General features: G+C 32.6%; 1 protein-coding gene across 1 annotated transcript; it reads left to right on the top strand.

Annotated features, from left to right (window-relative positions):
- Positions 1-8,261: 8,261 nt before the first annotated feature.
- LOC133181567 (uncharacterized) lies at positions 8,262-10,218 on the top strand. Its single transcript, XM_061316065.1, has 3 exons — positions 8,262-8,378; positions 8,540-8,747; positions 10,142-10,218. The coding sequence occupies exons 1-3, from the start codon at positions 8,262-8,264 to the stop codon at positions 10,216-10,218; spliced, it is 402 nt and encodes a 133-aa protein (XP_061172049.1).
- Positions 10,219-10,978: the final 760 nt, after the last annotated feature.

Here is a 10,978-nt window from a genome sequence, read left to right as displayed (position 1 = left end):
TCTTTTGCTATCTTTCAAAATGTCCGATATGAAATGAATTATAGGGGGTCGGGCTCGCGATTCCTGCGCCAATGACTTCCATTAGATATATCATGACAGGAATTCCTGATTATATCGCAACGATTAAGAAATAACCAGTATTCAATCACAAAAACAGCGATATAATGGGCTTTTATCGTGATGCAAATCTACAGAGAACTCGCGATATTGCACAGAAACGATCTGTCTGAATTCTGATTTGCAAGCGAAACTCGGAAAAGGAGTCCTATTTGAACCCTTCTATCAAATATGACAATAATATAAATGACAAAAAATAATCGACATTTTGTTATCATTTTTCATTTTTTGTTATTGAGATTATTAGAAGATAGATGTGTTCAATCATTTCTGGAGCGTATCTGAGAGACATGTCATTTCATGCCTCTAATAAGCAATAATGATGGAACAAACGATATGGTAGATGCACATTGTTGCAACTGAATTCAACCTTTGGTAAAATGTTAATTTGTACCAAGTTTGAATAGGAAACAGTTTTGTCAGTCATGGAGGAAGTGTATTCTTCTTATTGTTTCTTTGCTTTAGAACAATGATCATGCATACTTGGATCGAATGATTTTTTTTCTATCAAAAATTGATATATTTGACTATTTTTACATATTGATGTTCTTGGCATAGAATTTTAAGCTGAACACGCATACATAAAGCTCAAGCAATTGTAAAAGTTAAACATATATCGACTTACTCTCAAAAGAAATTGAATAAATCGCACTATTGACCTTTTTCTGTATATACACATCCAAATACGAACACGTATCATTTGTTTAATCGTAATTTAATTACAATAACAATAAACTCAGTGGTAAAATGATGAGAATGTCTTTAAAGGGCTTAAGTCTATTAGACCCAACAACAACAATGAAAGGGGAAAATGGAAGAAAAATAAAAGTAACTGAGAAGAGAAAGGGGGGTAATACAGCGCTAAGTAGAATTAAATGAAACGAAAATAGCCGTCGGACCCCCTCCAAACAGGTGAACATGTTGTGGTTTACACAATAATCGGCCATTTATCATTTGACTGAGATTCAGAGGAATTTAAGTTTCTTGAATTATAAAGAAAAGGTATAAATCCCAAACACTGGTGTGTGTGTGTTTACTTCTTGTTCATTGTTTATATTTCCAATGTTATTTTTCTTGTCTAAGGATAGATATTATAACACAAACATTTTTTTCCATCCAAAATTCAAATATATTTGTTTAAATAGGTATCTCTCTTACTAAAGAAGTGAATTTTGATTAGGTAAACGGCTTCATGTTTTACCAATCCAGATAATTCGGCGAAAAGTGGGAAAATGTAACTTTAGTTAAATTAAAAATTCAATTTAATTTTTGAAAAGTTTTTAAAAATATGTGAAGTCTTCTTGATATAAAGTTTCTGGGAAATTTTCAAGAATCTATATTTACATTTTACACAATTAAAATATACTTATTAGATTTCAATTAAAAGAAATATTGAAAAAAAAATAGTAAAGTAACTCTTCTAATAAGAAAAAATGTTAGTTGTATGTGTATCTTTAAAATAGATTTTCAGTGGGTTTTTTTTAACTATATTATATCACTATTTGAATTAACATATTTTTGATTTACAGTTTTTTATCATAATGGCAATTATTAACATCAAAATTATGAATAAGGCCCGTAGGAAGCAATTTCACTTTGAGGGGGCACAACCATACATTTTCAGTTGAGGGGGTACGGCAAAATTATTGGGGGGGCACGCCCCCCACCCCGTGCCCCCCCCCCATTCCCCCGGTTCCTACGGCCATGAAGGTACTTGTAACCTTCAAGAAAATTTATGGTTATTTTTCAAATATACTCTTAGAGAGGGAGAGGACTATATATATTGCAAAAGTAAGAAGAACTTCAGTCTGTACATTAATTTCAATAAAATGTGTATATACCATTAAAACTTATAGGATGAGCTATGGGGAAACATTTGCCATATATGTGAACAGTTTATAAAATGCAGAACACGTATTGGATTGGCGTCAGTATGAATCAGTATATAGAGATATAAAGTGTCCATAAAATTGACTAGAAAAGATCGTTCCTACATCAGACTGTCTAGATCAAGATTGACCGCTATTTACTTCATTAAATTGTGACAACTTAAACATTTTACCCATTTAAAATTCGATTTATTTAAATGTTCTTTGGAAAAGATCCATCATCATGCCTCATATGGCATCAATTTGATAAATATCGCCGCTATAAATCCGAAACATTTTCCTGGGATTCGGTTAAATTTTTAATGAAGTGGTGGTCATTAATGTGTTTTTCGTCTGGATAAGAATTAAAATCGTCTCCTGATGACCGCTAGATTCTGATCAGCTTGATATTTACACATCATTAATGTATTTAAGTACACGATCAATGCATTATTCTGCCACTAAAAGTGTTCCCGCCTTAGAAGTCCTAAAATCTTAATAATTCAAAGATATATGTCATCAAGTCATCTTTTAAAAATAAATAAAAAATCAGAAATTATTATTTGAAACCTGCCTTTAAGTGCTAGTTAGTTTCATGCATTAGCTCGCTTACGATTAGAAAGGTTAAAAAAAAAAGTTGAAATTATGAAAAATCTTGAAAATAAATACATGCATTTGATTTGAACGTATATTTTATTGTATATTTTGTACAAAAAGATTGGCTACAAGTTAATTCTTTCTACTTAGCGGCACCTTTCCTAGATTTGCCAATGATTGTCAAACAAAAAAATCTCGTGATTATATTTTAAATTTAAAGTTATACAATGTATACATGTTATATATTTAAGGTAATCATTTTTATGCTAATAACTGTTTGGCTATCACGGTCACACATCAGTTAATTTGGAATAATTGGGAATACACCTTTATGGTTCCTCCCATAAATCCGTTTAATATAAATTTATATAAGACAGGATTGTTACGCCCATTTCGCTATCAAAATACAAAGCTGTTCGAAAGAGGAATGTCAGTGTTGATACTCCTATAATTGCTTAATCATAAAGCTCTATACGGGAGCAGGTGTGTGAGCGCTCGGGGCTTCTTGTCGTATGAATGGTCCACAGTCCGGTATAGATGGCTTAACCCGCATCTTGCCCATCGATGGTCATCTCATCCGAATTATTTATTAAGAAGACCAGGCCGTATTGTCCGCTAATGATTTCCAAATGAGAAATTAGCCTCTTTTTGTTGATCGCTGTTTAAACCCCATCATCGAAAACAGATCGGGTGCCAAGAATGGCAATGGATCAGATTGTGGCAAAGGGATGGATAATTGGAGTGTCAATCGGGGCTACTCAAAGGTCGGGATCGTTATACAAAAGAGCAGCTCCTATAAACATATCACTCAATCAATAAATCCTCTAACTTGTGACCAACAATTGAAATCAACTCTACTTTCTTTGAAATTTATGAAATACAAATAAAAATACACTCATTTTTTTATGATAAAAGACTCTTAATTGTAAAAATGATGTTTTGGAAGTTAAACATAATGGTTTCTCACCAAACACGAAATACTTCTTAGTACGTCTTTACACTTATAAACAAAGCGTATTTGCTCATCACTTAAACATTGTTTTATAGAAGTAAAAACCTTTATTCACAAGTTTTTAAATTCACATAGGGTTCAATTTACAGGAATCTTTTCCTTATTATATGCGGGAAAGACACTTCCATTCTCTTTAAGTTTCCTTGCTGCCAAACTCGTCTGTTTCGGAGCGAGGCTGATGAGGAGAAGATAGAGCATTCTCCCGCCTTTTTATCTGGACAGTGTCAAACACGTGAGGACAGACATGTCAGGGTCCCTTAATTACTCTGGGACGACTTTATCCCCTCGGTCTCAAAAGCAGCACGACCCTATAATGGGCTACAAAGAGATAACAATTTATAATAAAAACACCTCAATTTTCCTGATACTTAGAAAAAAAGTGCTGCCGATTGTAGTGTGTAATATATCACCATTAAACAGTTACGGTGCTTTCGTGTATAACAATTTTAATGTAAATGTTCATTTCTTAAATTCAAATTGACAGTATCATCTTCTTTCGTTTCAACTAGTATGAACCTGGCAAAAATTTATCGCTCTTATCTAGCTTCTGATAAAATTCTCCCACAATAAAAAATCAGATAACAAGGCTAACGACACAAGCTGGTAAGCTCATCAACCTGCAAAGAGGAATGAAAATATTATTTTTCAGTATGCATCAGTAAGAATAATGTGCCGCTTTCTGCAAATGTGAGAATGACAAATCACTTTTCTCTGTTTGTTCTTGAGAGATACCACCCCTGACAATAAAACGGAATACCTCCAGTAATCGCTTCTCTAGCTCACTTAATGGTAAGACACTCTCCAAAACGCTAGAAATAATTTAGCGTGCGATGAAAGCGCTACTTACATTACAGGTTAAGTCAGAAAACATGTGTGAAACGTCCAAGGAATCAAACGAATGACTACACAGTCAGAGGAAGTCATTTGTTGGGAATCGAGTAAACGGGCCGATGGAAAAAAAGGGATCCTGAGCCCCAAATGGCGACGGGGTATCATCAATGGCGATCAGGAATGATTTATAGACGAAGAATAATAAATTTTTTTGTCACTAATGAGACTTTCAACAATGTTAGCTAGAAATTAGATAAGTCAGCACTAAATCTTAGGTTGAGAAAAAAATGCATTGTTCTCGCAGAATTTGAGTTGTTCCCCTTATTTAAATTGAATTGAAGTATTTTTATGTATTTCATTTTAATTCAAAAGTCGTAAGATACTAGCTTTTTGCGATTAAACTTTCACTGTTCAATGGTACTACCAAACCTTTCCTCGTCTTCAACTAAATAAAAAAGGTATATTTGTATAATAAACTGACAATTAACTCCATTTCTAATGCATAAATTAATGTCAGTAACCAATCTAACTATAAGAATGACTTTGAGGAAGATAAAAACAATTGTCTTTATTTCAACAAAACACTAGAACGTATTCAGATATACAAGCCAAGTCAACCAGAGCGAGGCCTATGCCTCATTACCAGAGTGGGAAAACAGTCTGCAGTAAATTGGAAAATGTTTAACATTTCATATTCGGTTCACTTAAACTGATTTTTAGCAGTTGCGAAAACTGCCCCTGAAACGATTATTCCAGAGAGAACAATGTGATTTAGGCCTAGTATCCTAAGGCACAAGGAAATTCAGAGAGGGTATTGAAACCACAAAGTAGACCATATAAAATACACCTGCTACAAAAATGTGAGGGGAAAACTGTTTCAGCTTCGATGATTCTGAATCTATTGAAAGAAAAACCTCATTAGAATGTAATCTATTGTTGTTATGAAAGAGTGAATAACTGTTATTGTCCTTTGAAAGTATGATATGAAAGAGCAGGTGTAATGCTTGTAATATTCCCGTATCATGCAATATCTGCTGTTAATTTCATTACACTTTTTATCACATAATTACTTTCAAATATGGTTTCTTAAATTTGATCAAATTTAAATTTATTTTTGTCAATAACATGGGAGATATTTCTAACCTTTGTTACTTTAAGTGGAATTTAAAAATCAATTCACTTTCAATGTGTATATAAACGATCAATCTATTTTACATCAGAAATAATTCATGATAGTTAAAAGTTTTTCAAATATATTACAACAGATTTCAAAAGACTTGTAATGCTGTCAAGTGTGAATAATTGAATAACTTTATATATGTCCAAATATACATCGATTAACATTGCACCAAAGAGCCTTGGTTTAGTGGTTCGATATTATGTTGCAAGAGGAATAACTCAAAACAGCCGTAGCAAATCGAATATTTGTGCAAAATGGGAATACACCGTTTAGTTTTCCCGAAATCTAATTATCCCTGATTCGGGTTTTACTTGAATATGCTGCGTTTTCTTTGATGCAGAATTGTGCTTTATTTAAAAACAAAAATTATGTCACATAAGTGGCGAATTGAGAAAAGAGTGTCCTCTCTGATTCAAACATAATTTATTGTATGCTCTATATTATAGTTTTCAGTCCATGTAAATTTTAGATGAGGTGCAAAGAAATGTACAACTGAATTAAACATGAGAAAAGTAGATATATACGGAGATACATTAATCAGGAAAAACGAACCACAGATCTGTAATTACTTCATATACACAATATTATAGTAAGCGTTAGTAAAACACAAGTATACAGTCTTGAACAATACCTTAACTCAATATACATGTACATTAAACAATCTTTTTCTGGTAGTTGATAACGTGTGTTATTCTAAACCATACTGGTAATGGAACAAATTTGGAGAAGGGCAAACACGGACCTCTAAAAACATCAGAGGTGGGATCAGGTGCTATAGAGGAGTACGCATCCTCTGTTGACCGGTCACACCCGCCGTGTGCTCCTTGTCATGATCGGGAAATAACGGAAAAATCCGTAGACAAATCAGTGTGAAAATAATGGCCTAACAATTTGAATGAAAAAACGTCAGTCAACATTCGATTTATCGATATATTGAATTCGCTAACATAGTCTTTGTATCGATCATAGAATTTGCGAAATGCTGACTTCAAACGGGGCTGTTGATATCCTAGAAATATCAACTTACTTGTCAATAGCTTGTCTCATTTTTGAAAAAAATGTTCGTACATAGAGCATGCTTTTGCGTATCAAATTAACTGGGAGACGTAAACCCCATAACTATGCAGGTGATAATGGCAGGCTTATATTGCTACATAAGTAAGGGAAGTTGACGAAAGAAAAGTTGAAGTCATGACGTTTATAAAGATTTGTTGTTAGTTTGCCATTAACGTCTTTTTCTAGTAAAATATCCAAATATGAAACAGATGTGTCAGACTCCCTGGTGTCTTTAATTTCTAGTTCTAACGGTTATACCAAATCAACATAGGAACATGAATATTGTTAATTGATAAAACGTCGTCGATATACATGATCTAAATGTCGAATGGAAGGCCAAATCAAGAGACTTCTTTTCATGTAAAGCTTTTAAATAAATTCTGCTTCATATGACTACAAAAATAGGTCTGCTTATAACAGGGAGCAAAAAGTACCCATCAAGAAATTCCAACAGATCGTTGGAAAACACTACAGTAGTACATAGATTTATGTATTGTCAATAATAAACTCAAGCATCTTTTTAACATCAACTTCGGAGTACTTGTAAGTTCAATCAGATTTTTTAACAAAATAATTTTGCTGATGACCAATGACAAGGTATGTACTTTTTTATTGAAAAAGCAGCTGTCTATGATGTCAAAAAGTCTGGACTTTATTTGTCGTGGGGAATGGTTGTTTAATAAAAATTTGCTTGATTTATTTATTTATTCTTTACATTATAAAGCAATGCTTTAGAAATTGTGAAGGAATTTAACTCTTTGGGGATTGTATTTTCACGTATATACGTGCTAATTTTTTAAAATTAGACAGTTTAATCACCCTCAAATATCTACTGGATCTGTTTGTTGTTGTTTTACCAGTAATTTTGTTTAATTGTGAAATCTGGAATTTGATAATCTGGCAGGATGTTCAAATTTGTTTAAAAAAAATTTGTCGGATTTTTTAAGATTAGAAAATTTAGAATTTTCTTTTATTCTTCTGAGTTGGTCGTTCGTGCGCATGCTTTGTTGAGTTATTGGAGAAACATCTATCTTATTTTGTTTGATACTTTTATAATTTTTAATCGTTTTTCCTTAAGAATTTCTGTAGTTACTTCTGTTCAGCATGTCATGTTGTAAATTTTGAATTTACCTCCCCCTAGTAAATTAAAAATTTACAACATGATAATGTACATGTATGTTTTTCTAAAAAGTACTTTACACTTTGGTTTATTATTCTCTCTCTCTCTCTCTCATTTTTGTTTACATATGAAGTTCTATTCTCTTCGTGACAGTTGGGAAATCAACTATGGCTTAACAATTGTTTATTATTAACTAAAATATCTTTTTTATTAAAATAAAGAGACAAAGAAGGAGCAATATATGAGAATAAATATCTAACGTCCAGAAACACGTGATCAATACCTGTCCATCTTAACGGTCACTATCTGATGTCTACTTGTGTGATGACGTATAAAAATTGCCGAAAGGACGGCACATTTCACCTAATCGACACTTAATCTTTCTAGACTGTTGCTATCGAAACTACCATCGCGTGTTGACAGGATTTAAGGTGTGGGATACCCCGACAGGACCCATCTATCCTTTTGTTGTTGATCAGTATGGCTCGCTTAGGGATCATCATTTATATCGCTCTTACTTTGATCTGTTTTGTTAATTGTTTAACACTTCAAAAGAAGCATATTAAATCGGAAAAGAGAAATGTTTTAAAGGAACTGGTGAGTACCTTTCAAGTAAAAAAAATTATAAAATTTAATTTTAAGGGAAAAGTTAGCAAAGATATAATTGATTGGATAGAGGTACTTACTGTCATGTAGGGTATATTTTTAATTCTTACAAAACTCCAAAATTGTTTTAAGTGTTTGAAACATTTATGTAGGTTGATGATCTGAGAAAAGAAGAAAAACGTAGCGAACACGCCCATGGTATCATCTTCTTCTTTGGTGACCTGAACAGAGACGGAAGATTGACGGAAGTGGAACTTAGAAGACTCTTCTCCGGAAACGTGTTTGCTTCTCATCTCGATGACCTCATCACTGTTCTAATGTCACGTGATCTAGACAACAGTCAATCTCTGGATGTAAATGGTAACACTTTTTATTAAACAAATTATTCGTAAATGTTTCTTTTTTAAGCGGAAGTGACGTTAGTGCCTCTGGATTGCTTGGAATTGCACTTTTATTATATAACTACATTGCCTATTAAAGCATATTTGGCCGAATGACATTCAACATAAAAAATGAATGACATTGAATACTTTGGTAGCTAAACACAGTTTCGTATAAAATCCAGAGGGGTTTTATTAGAGAAAAGCATGATGGGTAGGAATTCCCCTGCTATTTTTATGCAGTGTACATGAAAATTGCAGCTTTTTTATTTTTATTTGCATAAAGCAGAGTCTTATCTTAAGATTAAATGAAAAAAGTATACAAATATTTTTTGAGAATTAATTTTTGTGTGACTTTTTAATAGTGAGAGATAACTCTAAAAACACCCATTTTTCACATGTGAAGAATTGCATGATTTGAGTAGCAGGTAAAGTATCTCTTTAAAAAGCTGGAAAATGTACCCTAAAAGTACAACAAAAAGAAACCTAAGGACTTGTTCTGTGAAATGCATAGCACTTATATTTGCTGATTTCTGCACTGTTTGTGATCAAGGGAGCTAAAATTGCATAGGTGTACTACCCATAAACTTCCCAATTTCCTCCATGTTTCATTTGTCAAATACTTCTTATTAGTAAGTGATAAATGCAATATATGTATATGTTTATAAAATTCACCATTTTATCTTTCTGTTGATATATAGATGTCTATGTAACAAGTCTTCATATTATTTATTTATGGGGGTCACTTTGCATGTCCCTCATTTAGTTACGTCGTGATAACGTCATACATAAAACTGTGTTTTGCACCCTTAGTATCGCGATTACCTCGGTTATCTAACTTACTGCCCCTCATTTGCGGCGGAGTCGAGGAAGCTCTAATATTCTCGCAAGATTTCCGGGCATAACTGACAATCGAATGATTCGAACAATCATTATGCTGAAAGTACAATGTATTAATGAGGGTTGAACTCCAAAGAGTAGGCTGTTTAATTAGGAATGTTTAGAGTATTTTATCAGGTTCTAAAAGCAATGATTTTCAGAAAGAAATGGTTGAATTTGATAAGAAGAGTGGGTTTATAATAGTGAACAGTATCATCAAAACTATAACACATAAGGAGTAGCTCCTCTAGATCTCGAAGTTTTATTCGCATTGTTTAACGATTGTTCAGGAAGATATTTCACCAGAACTTCTTTCTTGTCTGTCCTTTAAAAAAAAAGATCGATCTTACTTAGCCAACAGACGTTTCCTACCTCCACCGTGAAAGAGTTCCGTAAAGTTAAGTAATTGCGATACCAACTATCAACATCAAATAAATTTATTATATATACATCATGCAATACATCTACAAATATTTACCTTTTTTCTCTTCACAGAGTGGGAAGACATTGAGTCGATGTCCAGATCGGAGCTAGCCATGATGTTGTTAGCAGCCCATGAAATAAATAATTGAAACTTGATTGAAACAGGATTGAAGTCACGAAGTCTATAATTAGTTTTGTTAATGAACAAATGCTTTTACTGAATGTTTTGTTAATAAATTTCCTAGAAAATAAAAGACATGAGATGATTAAGGCTTTAAACTGTTAAAAACAATGGTATCTTACGAAAAAGATAAATCACTTTTCTTCTCCCCTGATCGAATCATCGATTTCTATTATTTGATGCCATATTATATCTAAAAAAATTACTATCTAATTTTAAAAAAAGTTGTTCCTGACTTAGCCGCATCTCCAAGCATTTTCCTACTGATCACACATCAACGCAAATCTCAAATCTCATAAAAACATTTCGTAGCACTCATTATGACAGTTCTACCTAGTTTCTTGCACAACTGTTTTGTTTTGAACATATGTTATTGATTAAATCAAAAGGATTGGAAACAAGTTCTAAAATAACTTACTAGTTCCTCTCCTTATATAATACAATATGTCATGCAAATTAAAGAAAAATAATAATACAAATGTTACAAATAAAATTTAAATATCAACTAAGAAAATCTACATGTTTCATCAATAAATTTATGAACAGCAGCAAAAATACTGTTACTTGCACAACTCAAACCAGTATGTCAGCTAACAAAATGATGTGAAGATACTTAATTCTAGTTTATCTCGGAGAAAATTCCCAATACCACATAAAAGGGATAATAACCTGCCTCCATCGACCAGTATTCTTTAATTGACACTTTGCAGTGTAAATAGATATGACAT

The sequence above is a fragment of the Saccostrea echinata genome, unplaced genomic scaffold, assembly GCF_033153115.1.
Source record: "Saccostrea echinata isolate AGI-Se365-2 ecotype Australia unplaced genomic scaffold, CSIRO_AGI_Sech_v1 ptg000001l, whole genome shotgun sequence".
NCBI classification, from domain to species: Eukaryota; Metazoa; Mollusca; class Bivalvia; order Ostreida; family Ostreidae; genus Saccostrea; species Saccostrea echinata.
The sequence above is the reverse complement of the archived record's forward strand: the minus strand, read 5'-3'. Positions and strand labels throughout refer to the sequence as shown.

Coding starts and splice junctions, on each gene's coding strand:
- LOC133181567 (XM_061316065.1), top strand. CDS start 8,262: ATGGCTCGCTTAGGGATCATCATTTATATCGCTCTTACTTTGATCTGT. Junction 8,379..8,539: donor GAAATGTTTTAAAGGAACTG/GTGAGTACCTTT, acceptor ACATTTATGTAG/GTTGATGATCTGAGAAAAGA. Junction 8,748..10,141: donor TCAATCTCTGGATGTAAATG/GTAACACTTTTT, acceptor TTCTCTTCACAG/AGTGGGAAGACATTGAGTCG.